The 21,078-nt window shown below is 35.9% G+C and overlaps 1 protein-coding gene across 2 annotated transcripts in view; it reads right to left on the reverse strand.

Moving 5' to 3' along the window:
* Positions 1-963: 963 nt before the first annotated feature.
* PPA2 (inorganic pyrophosphatase 2) overlaps positions 964-21,078 on the reverse strand; it is a 111,491-nt gene continuing 91,376 nt past the window's right edge. For both annotated transcript variants that reach the window (XM_015138926.3, XM_028848657.2), the window contains 2 exons: positions 2,256-2,292; positions 964-1,159 (listed from right to left, as the gene is read on the reverse strand). In XM_015138926.3, coding sequence (XP_014994412.1) covers positions 1,131-1,159; positions 2,256-2,292 — 66 coding nt within the window. In that variant the 3' untranslated portion in view covers positions 964-1,130. The remainder of the gene's footprint in view (positions 1,160-2,255; positions 2,293-21,078) is intronic.

Here is a 21,078-nt window from a genome sequence, read left to right on the forward strand (position 1 = left end):
CAAGTGGAAGATTTAGAGAAAGTCAATTCCATTGTTCAAGAACAAGGAGAAAGGAGCATAAGTGCAGTGAAGATGAATTCAGGTATGGACAAGAGAAGCCAAAGGCATTTAAACTGATGACCAATAGGTAGACACCAGAAAGAGACCTGGGCTTCTTATGGAGATTTGGGAGTCATTGTTACAGAGGTCACCGTCATAGAGGGAGTTGTCACTACAGAGTGACATCCCATAGAGATGATGAGAGTCATCCCCAGAGTCATCACCATAAGCGGAATGAATGAGAATCAAAAAGAGATTAGGATTTCCAAAACAATAAGTTACAGGAAGGAGCCTGAATAAATGTAACACATTTACACAGGCATTAATAAGAGTAGAGGTTGACCAAATATTTAAAGCCTCTACCAGCAATGGACTTGAAAGGAATAATACAGTATGAAAATGAAAGTAACAGTTGTCTACACAAATTTTATTAATTTATTGAATTTGTGATTTTTACATCCAATCTATAGAAATAAAAACTAGTAAAATCAATGGGTTCCTTTAGGTATAGAAACTAGAATTGGTCAACTCAATGCCTCTAAATTTGTGCTATGAAATGAAATAAAATCTTTTTTTTTTTTTTTTTTTTTTTTTTTTTTTTTTTTGAGACAGAGTCTCTCTGTTGCCCAGGCTGGAGTGCAGTGGCATGATCTCTGCTCACTGCAACCTCTGCCTCCTGGGCTCAAGCAATTCTTCTGCTTCAGCCTCCTGCATAGCTGGGAGTACAGGCATGCACCACCAGGCCCAGCTATTTTTTGTATCTTTAATAGAGATGGGGTTTCAACATATTGGCCAGGTTGGTCTCGAACTCCTGACCTCGTGATCTGCCCACCCCGGTCTCCCAAAGTGCTGAAATTACAGGCATGAGCCACCGCGCCTGGCCAAAATCTTGTTTTTATATCAATAAATGTCCAAAGGAGACTAATTTAAAATTCTGTTTATTTATATATTGCATAGCTCAAAAAGTTTGAAAAACTGAAGTTTTAACAGGAAGTCAGTAAATGCTCACAGATCCCCTTAGCACTTGGGGAAAAAGAGTCTTGGAGTCCTTAGAGATGGGAATCTTGACAGCAGAATTTCAGATGTTTCAATCACTTGCCAAGGAAGTGCCATACTTGCTCTGCATTTAAAATGGGGAAAGAGGGTATTGGGGAAGGGATAAAAGAAAGAAGGAGGGAGAAGGGAGTGATTAATAAAATTTAATTTAGACTTTTAGGAAATATTTAGGCAGATACAAACAGTCATAAGCTCTCTATCTAAAGTTGCATTTCTCTATTTAAAGCTATTTCCCTTTAAACTTTTGTCCCAAGTTCTCTAATTTGGCCCAAGCCTTATATAAAGCTATATTAAACATTCTAGAACCTTCCTACTTTATTTCTTGTATCTTTCTGGGTCATTTTAGTCTCTAGCAGACAACACAGAAGTGCTACAACATGAAAGGTTTAGATAAAGCTCGTATAGTAAAATTTGACTATACAAAAAATACCCCAAATGAGATAGTATTGCAAAGAAACAATTTGTTAGCTTACCATATAAGGAATACAGTTTGCTTTCCCATGAAATCATGTCTATGGATTTACTCCTTTCTAAACATGTCATACTTGACTCACAGTAAATAGTTCTCATATTTCTTCCAAATCTGCAACTTGAATATTCTTCTAATATTTTATATTAAAACAAAAAACCAAAAGCCTTGCAATATTTTGAAAGACAAATGATGTGTGCACATGCTTAAATTTTGAAAATTTCACTACAGAGCATTTTTACTTGTTTATTAAAATAGCTTCAAATAATGGTAATAAAAATATTGTATTTATTTTTAATTCTACAATAGTATAGGTTTTAAGATCTTCAGCTAAAATAAGTGATTCATTAAAATAAGATAAATATCTGAATGTAAGAGTTTTTTTTTTTTTTTAATTAAGTTTTTAAAAATTAAATGTGTCAGAACTGGCTGGAATATCTCAGTACTTCACCAAAAAAAGTCACTGTACAATCAAATCATTTTCTAGACTAGAAAAGTAGTTAAATGCATTCTCTTTATTTTCTGAATTAGAAAATATTTCATCTGAAATTTCAGCGACTATTTAAAAAATACTTCACTTAGCTTATACAGCTTTTCAATTTATCTATTTTTATTTTTATGTTTTGACTTCCGCTACTGTAAACAAATAAATTTATACACCTCACTCTTAATGAATCAAAATATACCATACCTTCTTCATTACTTTCTTTATTCGGTGAAGATAATACCTGAAAATAAAAACAGAGAAATAATCTCTGTTACAATAAATATTTATATGTGGAAAGTGCATCCAGAAAAGTTTTTTCATGAAATTATAGAACAAAGTTTACACACAATGAATCCCTAACCTGAAAAAGGTAAATATTCCCCTTTGTTTTTCATTATCATTGTTCATTCTTTCAGATAAACAAACCACGGACTTAAGAGTGAAATAAAAATACTTGAAAATATTTTTTTAATCGTTGAAGGTCTTGCAGCTGGGAATGAGAAGAAAGGTTTTCTTTCAATTGCTTCCACAGCTGATGTCTTGAAAGTTAAAATCAAGCACACACACGCATATTTAAATATACGTTTGTTCATGCTTGCTATAAAACACACACTTGCTATAAAATTTATCTGTTTTCTAGAACTTTAAATTATTGTTTCTGTTTATTCTGATGGCTGGACCAAGATTCTTAGAACATACAAGTTTGAAGAAACATTTTTCTGAGATAGTTTTTTCCCCATAATTAGGAACAATACTTTTTAACACTCCATTGGAAGATCCATTTTCCATAAAGAAGAAGCCACAAAGACTATTTAGTTTAAAGAATCATTAGAATTTACATCTATGTGTCCACCATTCAAGTAGAGAAATGAAACATGCCAGGCCCCTCCCCAACTATGACCCCTTCCTTCCTAGCGATAACCCTACCCTACCCTGATTTTATAACACACTTTTCAGATTTCAAATTTAATAATTAACTTCTAATTCTCTGAATTTGCTGACCTTCAATAGACAGGAAATACCTGCCTCTAGCATTTGTTAAGTCTGAGGCAGAGGTACAAATGTACAAATATACATCTAAATATTTAAAAGTTACAGTAACTCAGGCTAACAAGTGATGAATATATATATGAAATGTGTTCCATCTCACTATCTTGATACAAGTACCTTTGTAATGACCTAGAAGCTCTCATTTAGGATTCCAGACACCTTAGAGACATGTGTCTGGATATGGCAGAGGAAGGAAAAGAGGCCCTCATCCTGCTCCACTTCTCTCCCTATTCTAGGCACCTTTCTGCATTTCTTTTTTTTTTTTTTTTAATTTATTTATTATTATTATACTTTAAGTTGTAGGGTACATGTGCATAACGTGCAGGTTTGTTACATATGTATACTTGTGCCATGTTGGTGTGCTGCACCCATCAACTCATCATTTACATCAGGTATAACTCCCAATGCAATCCCTCCCCCCTCCCCCCTCCCCATGATAGGCCCCTGTGTGTGATGTTCCCCTTCCTGAGTCCAAGTGATCTTATTGTTCAGTTCCCACCTATGAGTGAGAACATGCGGTGTTTGGTTTTCTGTTCTTGTGATAGTTTGCTAAGAATGATGGTTTCCAGCTGCATCCATGTCCCTACAAAGGACGCAAACTCATCCTTTTTGATGGCTGCATAGTATTCCATGGTGTATATGTGCCACATTTTCTTAATCCAATCTGTCACTGATGGACATTTGGGTTGATTCCAAGTCTTTGCTATTGTGAATAGTGCTGCAATAAACATACGTGTGCATGTGTCTTTATAGCAGCATAATTTATAATCCTTTGGGTATATACCCAGTAATGGGATGGCAGGGTCATATGGTACATCTAGTTCTATATCCTTGAGGAATCGCCATACTGTTTTCCATAATGGTTGAACTAGTTTACAATCCCACCAACAGTGTAAAAGTGTTCCTATTTCTCCACATCCTCTCCAGCACCTGTTGTTTCCTGACTTTTTAATGATCGCCATTCTAACTGGTGTGAGATGGTATCTCATTGTGGTTTTGATTTGCATTTCTCTGATGGCCAGTGATGATGAGCATTTTTTCATGTGTCTGTTGGCTGTATGAATGTCTTCTTTTGAGAAATGTCTGTTCATATCCTTTGCCCACTTTTTGATGGGGTTGTTTGTTTTTTTCTTGTAAATTTGTTTGAGTTCTTTGTAGGTCCTGGATATTAGCCCTTTGTCAGATGAGTAGATTGCAAAAATTTTCTCCCATTCTGTAGGTTGCCTGTTCATTCTGATGGTAGTTTCTTTTGCTGTGCAGAAGCTCTTTAATTTAATGAGATCCCATTTGTCAATTTTGGCTTTTGCTGCTGTTGCCTTTGGTGTTTTAGACATGAAGTCTTTGCCCATGCCTATGTCCTGAATGGTACTACCTAGGTTTTCCTCTAGGATTTTTATGGTATTAGGTCTAACATTTAAGTCTCTAATCCATCTTGAATTAATTTTCGTATAAGGAGTAAGGAAAGGATCCAGTTTCAGCTTTCTACTTATGGCTAGCCAATTTTCCCAGCACCATTTATTAAATAGGGAATCCTTTCCCCATTGCTTGTTTCTCTCAGGTTTGTCAAAGATCAGATGGCTGTAGATGTGTGGTATTATTTCTAAGGACTCTGCTCTGTTCCATTGGTCTATATCTCTGTTTTGGTACCAGTACCATGCTGTTTTGGTTACTGTAGCCTTGTAGTATAGTTTGAAGTCAGGTAGCGTGATGCCTCCAGCTTTGTTCTTTTGACTTAGGATTGTCTTGGAGATGCGGGCTCTTTTTTGGTTCCATATGAACTTTAAAGCAGTTTTTTCCAATTCTGTGAAGAAACTCATTGGTAGCTTGATGGGGATGGCATTGAATCTATAAATTACCTTGGGCAGTATGGCCATTTTCACGATATTGATTCTTCCTATCCATGAGCATGGTATGTTCTTCCATTTGTTTGTGTCCTCTTTTATTTCACTGAGCAGTGGTTTGTAGTTCTCCTTGAAGAGGTCCTTTACATTCCTTGTAAGTTGGATTCCTAGGTATTTTATTCTCTTTGAAGCAATTGTGAATGGAAGTTCATTCCTGATTTGGCTCTCTGTTTGTCTGTTACTGGTGTATAAGAATGCTTGTGATTTTTGCACATTAATTTTGTATCCTGAGACTTTGCTGAAGTTGCTTATCAGCTTAAGGAGATTTTGGGCTGAGACAATGGGGTTTTCTAAATATACAATCATGTCATCTGCAAACAGGGACAGTTTGACTTCTTCTTTTCCTAACTGAATACCCTTGATTTCTTTCTCTTGCCTAATTGCCCTAGCCAGAACTTCCAACACTATGTTGAATAGGAGTGGTGAGAGAGGGCATCCCTGTCTTGTGCCAGGTTTCAAAGGGAATTTTTCCAGTTTTTGCCCATTCAGTATGATATTGGCTGTGGGTTTGTCATAAATAGCTCTTATTATTTTGAGGTACGTTCCATCAATACCGAATTTATTGAGCGTTTTTAGCATGAAGGGCTGTTGAATTTTGTCAAAAGCCTTTTCTGCATCTATTGAGATAATCATGTGGTTCTTGTCTTTGGTTCTGTTTATATGCTGGATTATGTTTATTGATTTGCGAATGTTGAACCAGCCTTGCATCCCAGGGATGAAGCCCACTTGATCATGGTGGATAAGCTTTTTGATGTGTTGCTGAATCCGGTTTGCCAGTATTTTATTGAGGATTTTTGCATCGATGTTCATCAGGGATATTGGTCTAAAATTCTCTTTTTTTGTTGTGTCTCTGCCAGGCTTTGGTATCAGGATGATGTTGGCCTCATAAAATGAGTTAGGGAGGATTCCCTCTTTTTCTATTGATTGGAATAGTTTCAGAAGGAATGGTACCAACTCCTCCTTATACCTCTGGTAGAATTCAGCTGTGAATCCATCTGGTCCTGGACTTTTTTTGGTTGGTAGGCTATTAATTATTGCCTCAATTTCAGAGCCTGCTATTGTTCTATTCAGGGATTCAACTTCTTCCTGGTTTAGTCTTGGAAGAGTGTAAGTGTCCAGGAAATTATCCATTTCTTCTAGATTTTCCAGTTTATTTGCGTAGAGGTGTTTATAGTATTCTCTGATGGTAGTTTGTATTTCTGTGGGGTCGGTGGTGATATCCCCTTTATCATTTTTAATTGCGTCGATTTGATTCTTCTCTCTTTTCTTCTTTATTAGTCTTGCTAGTGGTCTGTCAATTTTGTTGATCTTTTCAAAAAACCAACTCCTGGATTCATTGATTTTTTGGAGAGTTTTTTGTGTCTCTATCTCCTTCAGTTCTGCTCTGATCTTAGTTATTTCTAGCCTTCTGCTAGCTTTCGAATGTGTTTGCTCTTGCTTCTCTAGTTCTTTTAATTGTGATGTTAGAGTGTCAATTTTAGATCTTTCCTGCTTTCTCTTGTGGGCATTTAGTGCTATAAATTTCCCTCTACACACTGCTTTAAATGTGTCCCAGAGATTCTGGTATGTTGTATCTTTGTTCTCATTGGTTTCAAAGAACATCTTTATTTCTGCCTTCATTTCGTTATGTACCCAGTAGTCATTCAGGAGCAGGTTGTTCAGTTTCCATGTAGTTGAGCGGTTTTGATTGAGTTTCTTAGTCCTGAGTTCTAGTTTGATTGCACTGTGGTCTGAGAGACAGTTTGTTATAATTTCTGTTCTTGTACATTTGCTGAGGAGTGCTTTACTTCCAATTACGTGGTCGATTTTGGAGTAAGTACGATGTGGTGCTGAGAAGAATGTATATTCTGTTGATTTGGGGTGGAGAGTTCTATAGATGTCTATTAGGTCTGCTTGCTGCAGAGATGAGTTCAATTCCTGGATATCCTTGTTAACTTTCTGTCTTGTTGATTTGTCTAATGTTGACAGTGGAGTGTTGAAGTCTCCCATTATTATTGTATGGGAGTCTAAGTCTCTTTGTAAGTCTCTAAGGACTTGCTTTATGAATCTGGGTGCTCCTGTATTGGGTGCATATATATTTAGGATAGTTAGCTCTTCCTGTTGAATTGATCCCTTTACCATTATGTAATGGCCTTCTTTGTCTCTTTTGATCTTTGATGGTTTAAAGTCTGTTTTATCAGAGACTAGGATTGCAACCCCCGCTTTTTTTTGTTCTCCATTTGCTTGGTAAATCTTCCTCCATCCCTTTATTTTGAGCCTATGTATGTCTCTGCGTGTGAGATGGGTCTCCTGAATACAGCAGACTGATGGGTCTTGACTCTTTATCCAGTTTGCCAGTCTGTGTCTTTTAATTGGAGCATTTAGTCCATTTACATTTAAGGTTAAGATTGTTATGTGTGAACTTGATCCTGCCATTATGATATTAAGTGGTTATTTTGCTCATTAGTTGATGCAGTTTCTTCCTAGCCTCGATGGTCTTTACATTTTGGCATGTTTTTGCAATGACTGGTACCAGTTGTTCCTTTCCATGTTTAGTGCTTCCTTCAGGGTCTCTTGTAAGGCAGGCCTAGTGGTGACAAAATCTCTAAGCATTTGCTTATCTGTAAAGTATTTTATTTCTCCTTCACTTATGAAACTTAGTTTGGCTGGATATGAAATTCTGGGTTTAAAATTCTTTTCTTTAAGAATGTTGAATATTGGCCCCCACTCTCTTCTGGCTTGGAGAGTTTCTGCCGAGAGATCTGCTGTTAGTCTGATGGGCTTCCCTTTGTGGGTAACCCGACCTTTCTCTCTGGCTGCCCTTAAGATTTTTTCCTTCATTTCAACTTTGGTGAATCTGGCAATTATGTGTCTTGGAGTTGCTCTTCTCGAGGAGTATCTTTGTGGCGTTCTCTGTATTTCCTGGATTTGAATGTTGGCCTGCCCTACTAGGTTGGGGAAGTTCTCCTGGATGATATCCTGAAGAGTGTTTTCCAACTTGGTTCCATTTTCCCCCTCACTTTCAGGCACCCCAATCAGACGTAGATTTGGTCTTTTTACATAATCCCATACTTCTTGCAGGCTTTGTTCGTTTCTTTTTCTTCTTTTTTCTTTTGGTTTCTCTTCTCGCTTCATTTCATTCATTTGATCCTCAATCGCTGATACTCTTTCTTCCAGTTGATCGAGTCGGTTACTGAAGCTTGTGCATTTGTCACGTATTTCTCGTGTCATGGTTTTCATCTCTTTCATTTCGTTTATGACCTTCTCTGCATTAATTACTCTAGCCATCAATTCTTCCACTTTTTTTTCAAGATTTTTAGTTTCTTTGCGCTGGGTACGTAATTCCTCCTTTAGCTCTGAGAAATTTGATGGACTGAAGCCTTCTTCTCTCATCTCGTCAAAGTCATTCTCCATCCAGCTTTGATCCATTGCTGGCGATGAGCTGTGCTCCTTTGCCGGGGGAGATGCGCTCTTATTTTTTGAATTTCCAGCTTTTCTGCCCTGCTTTTTCCCCATCTTTGTGGTTTTATCTGCCTCTGGTCTTTGATGATGGTGATGTACTGATGGGGTTTTGGTGTAGGTGTCCTTCCTGTTTGATAGTTTTCCTTCTAACAGTCAGGACCCTCAGCTGTAGGTCTGTTGGAGATTGCTTGAGGTCCACTCCAGACCCTGTTTGCCTGGGTATCAGCAGCAGAGGCTCAGTTGAAAATGCAGAAATCACCGGTCTTCTGTGTCGCTCGCGCTGGGAGTTGGAGACTGGAGCTGTTCCTATTCGGCCATCTTGCTCCGCCCCCACCTTTCTGCATTTCAAGGGCCTCATCTGCACATGGGTAGAAATTCAGTAGCCCACATATCTAGGCACCTTTTACCTCCAAACAGCCACCCACTGGCCCCTGCAGAAGTAACGGTGGGTACAAAGTCCACAGAGTCAGGAGTGTGGACCTGGGGAGATGTGTAGCCTGGTATCTACAGAGGCCCCGGAAACACGCTTAAACCTGTCTGGGCAGAGGATTCCAGAATCCTGGGTAGCCAGGATGTGGTCTAGAATGGGGGCATGCCCCCTAGTGAGTCTAACTTTGGCCCCTTGTGGGGATGTGGTCTAGAATGGGGGCATGCCTCCTGGTAAGTCTATAACTTTGGCCCCTTGGTCTTCTTGCCCTGTGGTAAGATATGCGACTAAATAAGGGCCAAGTATGACCCTCCAAAAAGCAGGATCTGAGAAAGGCTCTCCGTGCTTAAATCTGAGGGCAGTACTGAATAGCCACCACTCCACAAGAAGAAAGATTTACATTTCAGCAATATTAAAATATTCCCTATGATAGTTAATTTTATGTGTCAACTTGGAGGGTGTTCTTAGATGAGATTAACATTTAAATCAGTGAACTCTGAATAATGCAGATTGCCCTCCATAATGTTGGTAGGCCCCATCTAATCAGCTGAAGGCTTTAATAGAACAAAAAGACTAGTCTGTCCCAAGCAAAAGGGAATTCGCCAGCACAGCCATCAGATTTCATCTGTGCAGCTGGCTCTCCTGGGTCTCCACGCTGCTGGCCTTCACACTGGAACTACATCATCTGCTTTCCTGAGTCTCCAGCCCGCCAGCCCAACTGCAGATTTTGGACTTGCCAAGCCACTATAATCATGTAAGCCAATTCCTTATAATAAATCTCTTTCTGTATATGCACATCCAACTGGTTCTGATTCTTTGGAGAATCCTAATAAATTCCCTCAAATCATAAATAGTTTAAAGTTATTACTCTTTCTACTCCGTTTTAAGAAAAAATCTGAACAAACAGACTTTGTTTTATTTTCTTTATATCAAAAAAAAAAAAAAAAAAGAAAAAAAAAAGGATGGTGTAACCATGTAAATAAAATTACAATTTTATCTTTTTTTTGGTTTGTTTGTTTTAGAGATGGGGTCTCGCTAAGTTGCCCAGGCTGGTCTTGAACTTCTGGGCTCAAACGTTCCTCCCACCTTGGTCTCTCAAAGTGCTAGGATTACAGGCATGAGTCACCGTGCCTGGCCTAAAATTACACTTTTTTAAAAACATCCTTTAGTTTTTCCAAGTACTTCAAAAAGAATAAAATCTACTCAGCTTGTGCACAAAGAAAAATTCTTAACCATCATTGATTTTCGGGATGGTAGGATTTAAATCTGGGTATGACAGTAACACAACATAAAAATTGTACTCCTTGAGATTAGGCATTTGGGATTTGATGGCTCTATTTTTCTAAACAGACCATAAAACGGGGTAACCTGCTTCTTCTATGAAATTGCTATATACTCCTTAAATTGTGCAGGATGCCTATTTGTGTCCTGAACAATTTAAGGAGAGTATAACAGTACAAAATTTTTTTCTTAAATTAGCTGTTTAGATTTCCAAGTTCAAGTTAGCAGCTGCTTCTTGTTGGAGCTGCCAAACATTTCAGAGGAATAAAATGTATAGTGTATAAAAATAGAATAATTGAGCAGCTTCTCGTTAACCTAAAAAGTATTACAGAAAAGAAATGAGCAAGCTACTCTAAAACATTTATCGTTACATTTTAAAATAATTTCCAGAATGGTTTTATTTCTTTATTCTTTAAATAAATTTCTCAATTGATAGAATATATTCAGAATATGCAAAGCCATATGATATATATTTAAATACACACACCCACCCACCCACCTCATCATAGGTAAGTCTGACACTCAGAGATAATGATAAAAATGTGAAGGTAATTTAAAAAATTACCATATTAAAAGAGAAACTATCATTTAAATTTGAAAACATCAATTATAATGGATTCATGATAAACATTAGCTATTTGACTCTTTACCTACAGTCGATGATTTTCTGGTAACTAAACATAATGACAAATATAACATTTACTTACAGAAAACGGAACAAAGAAATGTATGGAGCAGTACCCAAAAGATCACTAATCCCAATTCTTCACTCTCAGGGGATACTATGATTACATTTTCATTGTAAGAAACTAAAAAAAATAACGTTTAGTTACTTACTTCTAATTTCTTTTAATGTAATACCTCATCTAATTTCTTAGTAGGAAAAGAATGCGGACATCCTCTACTCACCCAAGATAAATTATCCACCAACAATGAGTATTGTTTTATAGTCTCATTCTAAAAATGCTATTTCCATGGCTGGGTGTGGTGGCTCATGCCTGTAATCTTAGCAAGTAGATCCACTTGAGCTCAGGAGTTTGAGACCAGCCCCGGCAACATAGTGAGACCATGTCTTTAATTAATTAATTAATAAAAATGCTATCTACTCCTCTTCCTCATCCCAAAAATCCTTCTCATTATCTTTATATCTTTAATTGCTTTCAAACAAATCTAATGGTTTCATTACCAAAGTATTCCTTTCTTTTCTATTTATATATAAACTGTATTTTAAATATAAACTGTTAATACAACTGCTCTGTGCTTAAGTGTCTCTCTTTCAAATAACTCTACCAGGTCCCTATAAGCATTTTCATCTGCAAGTTACATTTGTTCAAATGAACAAACATGACACACTGAACCAATATAAAGTATCCTGCTTTACTATATCTAACACAGGGATTGATATTATGTCATTTTACTAAAAGAGTTCAAAATTAAAGGGAAAGAAAACAGGTTCCCAATTTTTCATTCAGGTGATGCAAGGTTTTAGTTGAATTAAAGTGTCTTGGACATTGTCTTTCTTTTTCTTTTTTTTTTCTTTTTAGAGACGGGGTTTTACCATGTTGGCCAGGCTGGTCTCAAACTCCTGAACTCAAGTGATCCACCCGCCAAGGTCTCCTTAAATGCTGGGATTACAGGTGTGAGCCACCGCGCCCAGCCAGACATTATCTTTCTGCATTGTATTTCCACACTTCATAAGGCAGTTATGCTACATTCATTTTACTTTTCACATAATCCTTTTCTGATTTTTTTGCTTTAGAATCAATAAAATGTCCAATTCTTAGTTATTCATAAAGAAGACATAAAAATATTTTAAGTTCATGTAAGTTTAATCTCTTAATACTTCCTCATCAAGCATGCATTTAAATGGCTAGTAGCTAAGTAAGTGATTGGTTTTACTTTCACTAACTTGGTCTACCATCTGGTGGTAATGCACAGCAGGGCTGTTAAGGGGCAAAAAGAGAAAGAAGAGGGAGAAATAACACTAAAATAATGTCTTTTCTTCAGAAGTCAGGGTCTGGTTCTAATCAGACCCTGACTTACGAAGAAAACACATTATTTAAAACATTTTTAAATGAATTCCCATAAGGATGTTCATTCTCAGGGTCATAAAACAAATCTGTGTGACATAAATATTGTAGGGTGATCTTACTAGAAAATTGCATCCTAAGATCAGTTCTACTCCAAAAGAAAATACAGTCCTCTTTGATGGAGAGATAGCTTTGATTAAAGTGAGTGCCCTTAGAGGGAAGTACTTCTTGTCTAGGTAGTCTGAGGGGTCAAAGCAGCCCTGGTGATAAGAGGGTATCCCAGTCAGACTAACCTCAGAGATTAGTTCTGAGCTGGCTCAATTTCAATAACCAGAAGCCAGGGAATGCCTTCTCCTTGTGGACCATGCAAGGAAGCTGTTATTGTCATGTCATCAGGAAAGCCCTAAATAGAGATAAAGGCTTTGCCCAAAGGAACCATATAAGGAACATGCTGTTATAAGTCCTATTCAAGAACTCTATAATGAACCCCACCATTCTTCTGCTGGTCATTACTTCTCCTATTTATAACTATTTAAAATATTCATTAATTGGTATTTTCTTATTAGAATGCAGAACCCCTAAGAGTGTGGTTCTAAGCTGACTGCTTTATTCACCCATCTTGTTGTGACCCTTAGGAAAAATAAAACACAGCTTTGGTGTGATTTTTTTTTAAGTGCTATTATTCTGAATGATAACAATGCCTCAGACTCACATGAGATGCTTATATTGATGGATTCACCTAAAGTCCTTCACCCGGATTCATCTTTGAGTCTCTACATAAATGCCAATATGCATTTTGGGATGAAATAGATGGCCACGCTACATGCTGATGTTAACTGCCACTGGGATTCACCTTATGGCCTTGGCCTTCTGAATGCACTGCTTTTTACCATTCAGCTAAGAAGTCTTGCACCAACTATAAGACGACCATCCAAATTTTATACAACACTATGGATATTGTTGCTTTACTGAAGAAATAAGATCTACCAAATGTAGCCAGAAATAATACATTTATACTGAAGTTCCAATTCCCCCTTGACTTTTTTACTTCAAAACACTATCCATTTAGCATCCCATGTACCATCATCACTATCATCTGAGTCTTGTGTGCTCCAGGTTTATCTGAGACTAGTTTTAGTGGAAATCTGTCCATGAACAGGCAAAAACAAAATCAGACTGAGGGTGCTAAGACCTCTCTGAGAGGCCTTCTATCTGCCCAGTTTTAGAAGTCTTTAACCTTTTGAACTTCTTCCATCACTACTACGAGCTAGAGGTTCACAGTGGCATGGGTCTGGTTCCCTAGAACTGAGCAAGTGTATAACTACTTACTCTTCTTGGCCTGAATTCCAGACTGCAAGAGTTTTAAATCCCTGGAGTTAGGCTGTGCACATGTCTGAGGCAGGTCTGGGAATCCTTTAGCACCGAATATGGCTCTCTCCTAGCTCTATATGCCACGAGTTTGTGTGTGGAGCCTCATAAAGTTCAATCATTTTTCCAGTAAAATGACTACAGTACCAAGTATTAGCGAACCTTACACATTGTTTAATTCAAATTTCCCCCAATTCTGTATAATGCCTAGAGTGTTCAATTTCCTCAAAGAGGAAAGTGCTTACACAAAGCACAAGGAAGAATTTTGGGAAAAGAATTCCCAGATGGGAAGAGTGGTTACACCAACTACTTTTCCCCTCCACTTGTTCCACCTCTTCTTCCTTCCTTTCTTCCTATTAAATTCTCTGAAAGTAGGACTAATTCTCATATGTCTAGAAAAATTAGTAAGGCTGACTTTTCCAATATCCAACCATGGAATGGGTCAACTCAGAAAGAAGTGATATCCTCATCAGTAGAAGTATTAAAAGAAGAGGCTGGAATAGAAGGGATTTCTCTCTCTGTGGTCAATTTAACTCAACTAAACCTACAGCAGTAATGACAAGTGTAACACCCAACATTTATTGAATACCTTATCTGCTGGACATTTTTACCTGGATTAGTTCATTCAATTCTCCACAACAGCCTGATAAGATACTATTATTATAAGCCCCATTTTATAAATAAGAAATCAAAGATGTAAATAAATTAAAATTTGCCTCAGGTTATAAATTAAAGAACTGAGATTTGGACCCAGACAATCTGATCTCAGAAATTTTTTTTTTTTCCAAAAGACCTGTCATTAGACTAACACTGACCTGAAATAAACTACATGTAAAGTCTGTAATTTGGTAAGTTTTGACATATATACACTCAAGAAGCCATCAATATAATGAAGATAATAAACATATTCACCACTATTCCTAAAAGTTTCTCCATGCTCTTAAAAACGAGACTGGAAAATCCTCCTTCCTGGCTCTGTCTGATCTGGTTTGCATCATTATACCTTAGCTTGTATTTCCTAAAATTTTATATAAATGGTATGATAAAATGTATATGATATGTCTATTTTCACTCAATATATTTTTTTAAAAGATTCAGCCATGTTGTGGCATGTATCAATAACCTATTCCTTTTTATTACTGAGTAGTATTCCTCATAAATATACTACAAGTTGTTTATCCATTCATCTACTGATGAACATCTGGGTTGTTTTCAGTTTCTATTACAAAGAAAGCTGCTGCAAGCATTTGCGTACAAGTCTTTGTATGGAAATACACTTCCTTTTGTCTTGGGTAAATATATACGAGTGGAACGACTTGATCACATGGATCACATGGTATGTACGTGTTTAACTTTTCAAGAATATACCAAACTGTTTTCCAGATGGTTGTACCATTCTGCATTCTAACCAGCAGTAAATGAGAATTGTAGTTCCTCCACATCCTTGCTAACAGTTGGTTTGGCTGGTCTTTTTACTTTTAGACATCCTAAAAGTGTATATTAGCATGCATTGTGGTTTTAAATTTGCATTTAATAACTAAAGTTGAGCATCACTTCAGGTGTTTCTTTGCTTTCTTTATAGATTTGGTGAAGTGCTCATTCATATATTTTGTACTTTTTAAAAAATTCTTTTTTGGGGTCATCCATCCATTTACAGAGCCATATATTGTAGATCTTTGAAAACTGAATGTTTTGTTTTCTTGAGTTGTGAAAGTGCTTTATATATTCTGAACACAAGTCCCTTTATCAGATACATAATTTTCAAATATTTTCTTGTAGTATGTAGCTTTGCATTCTCCTAAGAATGTCTTTTGTAGAACAGAAATTTTTTTATTTTGATGAAGTCCAATTTATCATTTTAAAGAACAGATTGTGCCTTTGGTGTCATATCTAAGAAATACTGTCTAACCCAAAGTCAAAATAAGTTTAAGTTTTGTGCCTTAAATTTAGGCATAGGATCCATTTTAGACAATTATATACAGTGCAAAACTGAAATGTGTTTTTAAAAATATGAACAACCAATTATTTAAGCACTATTTGTTGAAAAAAATCATTTTGAAAATCAGTTGTCCATATATATGTAGGTCTATGTGTAGATTTGGTTACACTAATCTATCTTTATGCCATTACTATATTCTCTTGAATATATTCTCTTGATTATTGCAGATATATATATATCTCTCTCAAAGCAACTAAGCAACTATTTTTGTATACTGGCTCTTGTTGCCCAGGCTGGAGTGCAATGGCATGATCTTGACTCACTGCAACTTCTGCCTCCCAGGTTCAAGCGATCCTCCTGCCTCAGCCTCCCCAGTGGCTGGGATTATAGGCGTCCACCACCACGCCTGGCTAATTTTTTGTATTTTGTTTTTTTGTTGTTGTTGTTTTCTTTTTTTTTTTGAGACAGAGTCTCATTCTGTCGCCCAGGCTGGAGTGCAGTGGCACGATCTCAGCTCACTGCAACCTTCGCCTCCTGTGTTCAAGTAATTATCCTGCCTCAGCCTCCTGAGTAGCTGGGATTACAGGCGTGCGCCACCATGCCTGCCTTATTTTTCTATTTTTAGTAAAGATGGGGTTTCACCATGTCGGCTAGGCTGGTCTTGAACTCCTGACTTCAGGCGATCCACCCGTCTTGGCCTACCAAATTGCTGGGATTACAAGTGTGAGCTACCGCAACCGGCCTGCAATTGTTTGCTATATTAATCTCATGTCCTGCAATCTTACTAAGCTCACTTATTCTAGTCGTTTTTAGGTAGAATTTGTTGAACTTGCTACAGAGACATTCGTGCCACTTCCCTCACAATCTGAATGCCTTTTACATCTTTTTATTGCCTTATTGCACTGGCTAGAACCTTCAGTACAATATTGAACAATAGTAGTAGAAGCCAACTGGGCTTAGAGTTGTGCTTATAGAAAGGTTTTTAAGTACAAATTTAATTTGTTTATGCCTATGTCGTCTTCAGTGAGCTTTGGTAGTTTATGTATTTCAAGGCATCTATCAATTTCATGCAGGCTGTCAAATTTATTTATATAAAATATGTTCATATTTCTTATTTTTCTCTTAATATCTGTAGAATTAGCAGTGATACTACTTGTTTCGTGCCTTACTTTGAAAAATGTGTCTTCTTTTCTTTCCTGATCATTCTGCCTAAAGGCTTATCAGTTTTACGGTCTTCTCAAAGAACTAGCTTTGGCTTTATTAATCTTTTTAAATTGTTTTTCTGGGCATATAAATTTTTTAAATTACAAAATACTTCAAACATATTCTGTATGCAGAGACCATTACAACACATACCTACTCTCTAGATTTAGAAGAGTTAATATTGTCATTTCAGATCTTTATAACTGAACTCTTTCTCCCTGTATATTAAAAATAAAAATCTTATTTATTCTCCTCCCTTCTCAGGGGTAACTTTTGGCCACCGTGCTGAAATTGACATTTACTTTTCTTATTTATGTTTCTAAAATGTAATACCATATATGTTTGTATTCATAAAAAATATGTGCTACTGCTTTTTAAAAAATATATAAACGGTACATACTGTATGTGTCCCACTTTTTCACCCAGTCTCTTATCAATAGACATTTAATTCCGTTTCTAATTTTTCCATTTCTGATCATAAACACATGTATAGTGTCTCTGTAAGGTGTGTACCTAGAAGGTAATTTCTGAGTAGTGAATTATATGCATCAAGTTTAGTAGAAATTACTTAACGTTCTTCAAAGTAGTTGTAGCCATCTATATGCCCATCATACCATCAAGTATGAAAGGTTCCCTTTCTTCACTTGCCTAAAAACTCTTGGTATTAACAGACTTTTAAACTTCTGGTAATCTACAACTGTAAAATTGTATTGTGTTTTATTTTGATCCCACTAATTACAAGTAAGATAAAGCAAATTATGATGTTTAGTGGTCATTGTATGTTTCCTCTTTTGTGAGCTGTCTATTCGTGCTGTTTACACATTTTTTTTTCTACTGGGTTATCTTTATCTTGTGAGTTTGAATAAGTTATTATTTTAGATGCTAGTCCTTTTATCATTTATATGAAAATATCTCCTTCCAATCAATGGCTTATCTTGTGACTTATTTTAAGGTTTCTTCTACTGTTTACAGTTTTTTTCCCCCTTTACTTAAATTTATTAATCCTTTCTAGTTTATTCTTGGCCCTTTACTATTTCATATACATTTTAGAATCACCCTGTGAGGTTCAGTGAAAACCTCATTGGGATTCAGATGAAAAAAACAGACTGACTTCATTAATTAATATGGGAAAAATGGCCATCTTCATGATTAAGTATTGTTTTACAAGTTTATTTGGGTTTTCTATTTATTCTTGATTTGATATTGGCAATTTATATTTTAAACAAAATTCTCAATTCATCTGTGTTTAGAAAGTTGTTGCAAAAAGCTTTTCAGTATTCTCTTCTGATTATTTAAATATGTCTTATGCCTGTAGTTATGTCTTCATTTTAATTCTTGCTATTTTTATTTATGCCTATTCTATTTCATCATCTTTCTTGCCACAGGTCTATATAATTAGTCTTAAAAGAAAGAAAATGCAGCTTTTGTTTTAGTTGATCCTGTCATTATTTGTTTTCCGTTTCATTAAATATTTACTTTATTTTCTTCTAATATAAAAAGTCAGAAAAATGAACAGAGTAATTGTTAAGTTGAACTTCTATAATTTTCTTTCATTTCTGCTATATTGTATACATTTAATTTCTCAAGAACTATTTTTGCTGCATTACATAAGTTTTAACATACATTGACTCAGTGGTCTTTCAATTTTAAATATTTTAGCTTTAAATATAAATTATTTATATTTTTCAGGCCTGATTTATGTATAAGTACTTTTAAATTTCCAAACACATGAACATGTGTTTTCTCTTAATATTTTCATAATGGATTATATTGTAGACAGAGAATGTGGTCTGCATGACAGCAAGTCTTTTGCAACTCTATCTGTGGTCTAATATCTATTCAATTTTTGGAAATGTGTACATATACTTGAAAAAATCATGTATTCACTAATTATGTATGTCCATTAGATTAATCTTGTACATTTTGTTTGAATCTTCTCAACATTCCCAAAATAATATTTAGCTAAAAGGTCCTAAAAGTAGCATCTTAACCCCCAATAGTCAAATCAAATATCTTTAAAGACTATCAACTAATATTATCTGAAAGGCAAATCATGTCTTTGCATACACATACACACATGCACACACAAACACACATTCTTTGTTCTCTATAAATGCTCTGAGCCTTGCTCCCTGAAATAAAGATCCAACTGTTAGTCACAAAATTCTCAAGTATTGGGGAAGAATCTCATATCTTTTGGCTATAAAATCAGGTGGTTAAAAAGAAAAAAAAAAAACTTTACAAAAAGAAATGTAGGCTGGGTGCGTTGGCTTACACCTGTAATCTCAGTGCTTTGGGAGGCTGAGGTGGGAGGACTGCTGGAGGCCAGAAATCTGAGGCCAGCCTGGGCAATATAGTGAGACCGCCCCCCCCCCAACTACCAAAAATTAGAAAAACTTCGCCAGGTGTGGTGGCACACTCCTGTAGTCCCAGCAACTTGGGAAGCTGAGGTGGGAGGATCAATTGAGCTCAGGAAGTCAAGGCTGCTGTGAACTATATGATCATGCCACTGCACTCTAGCCTAGACGGCAGAGCTAGAACATGTGTCTCAAAAAAAAAAAAAAATCATAATAATTGAGTGGTCCTGCAGTTGAACTATTACATACAGGGTCCTGTTGCCAGGGTCCACATGCTGTAGCCCACTGAGAGCACTCTCTCTGCCTTTTATGGTTCCCTAGTGTGTTGGGATCAAATGAACAAAACTTGTTACGATACAGTCATGCTTTCTGTGATGATATATAGTTCAAACATCTATATTTGTAAACAAAGCCCAATAATCATTTTGATCATTTAAATTCTCCTTCTGAAATCTTTTTAGATCTATCCTTCTTAAGATCTCTAACCTAAGTACAATAAATTACTTCTGTAGATATTTTCTATTTTGTTTCTAAGATGGTTCTTAATAATTTTCATCAATTTGTCAGTTTATATTTTATTTTTCTTGGATATTCTGACAATATTTTTCCCAACTGATTTGTACGCATTGTTGGATGACTAACAATTTGTTTAGTCTCAGTGTTACACTTAATTGTGTTTTGATCAATATATGTTTATCCAGCATATACTTCCTACAATAGTTCTATTAACCACTGAAAAGTTTAGTCTATTTCTTTTCTTTTCTTTGTCTATTTTAAAAGTACAAAGCAGTTAACCATATTCTAAAATCTCAATCAACACGTCCTAAGTATTCTAGCAATATGCATCTCAAAAGTGAAAACTTCCATTATTGTCTGGCCTTTTAGTGACCATACTTCGGACTCATTTAACACCTACAGATAAGTCTCAAGATAATATTACTTAGGTACATGTTAGACTTGTTAATTTGCTCATTCTAAGCTACTAACAAAATCTGGGTCTTCTAATTTGTTTCATACAAACCCAGGACTTGATACGGTCTGAATCTGATCAAGTATGATGAATGACTTCTGCTTCTGTGTCTTCAATTATTCTTAGCAATTAAAGGACAAAAAAAAAAAAAAAAACCTGACAGCACTTTGAAGACTGCACAATATTCAGTATACAGCAAAATGAAGAGACATGGAAATATACACCTAAATAATCTGATTCAAACACTTCAATGTGATTCTGAAAAGAGGAAATGAGACAAAATGCTTTTATGACAAAGAATTTCATTATTACAAATTAAACTTTATATGAGAAGGGTGTTAACTAATCTGGGCTCTAAGAATCCCAAATCATTCATGAAGGTGCTAATGGGGTAATTCTTTGACTTACAAATATTTAATGATGAAAACTGGCATACATGAAGTTCCACTGAGCTAGTGAAGAGGCACTGGTTTCTCTAATTTGTGAATTTCTGATGCAGTATTCTCAGTGAAAAATTATTCAGTATAGTGTCTTCTTCATTATTATAAAGCTCAACCAAGTTACCAAGTCAGGTAATTAAGGCTGTATGTTAACCTTTCTGAATTATAATCTTATTCCTCTAATCTAAATAGATCATATATATGTCCTCCAATTTTTTTTTATTGTTTTGCCACTAATGTGACAGAAAGCAATGAAAAAAACAGGATCTAATATAGAAACTTTGAGCCTGTGGCTAATTTTAAGACAAGTATCTACTGTATTATTTATGAATCTACAACTGAAATACATGGAATAGACTTAATCTGAGATTAGTGAGACAGACTGCTTGTACAAAGATGAAAAGTTTTTGTTTCCCTTCATTTTTATCCTTAAAGAAGTAATGAAAACCAAATTCTGAATATAATCTACATAGATACAAAACTGATAACTTGGAGAAAATAATGTGGCCTGCATTATTGTGACAGCTTCCTTGTATCTTCTTGAATCTAATTATGGCCTACAGCCCATTCTCACCAATGCAGCCAGAATGATCTTGTTAAAATCAAAGTCAGATTAGACC

The sequence above is a fragment of the Macaca mulatta genome, chromosome 5 (genome assembly GCF_049350105.2).
Source record: "Macaca mulatta isolate MMU2019108-1 chromosome 5, T2T-MMU8v2.0, whole genome shotgun sequence".
NCBI classification, from domain to species: Eukaryota; Metazoa; Chordata; class Mammalia; order Primates; family Cercopithecidae; genus Macaca; species Macaca mulatta.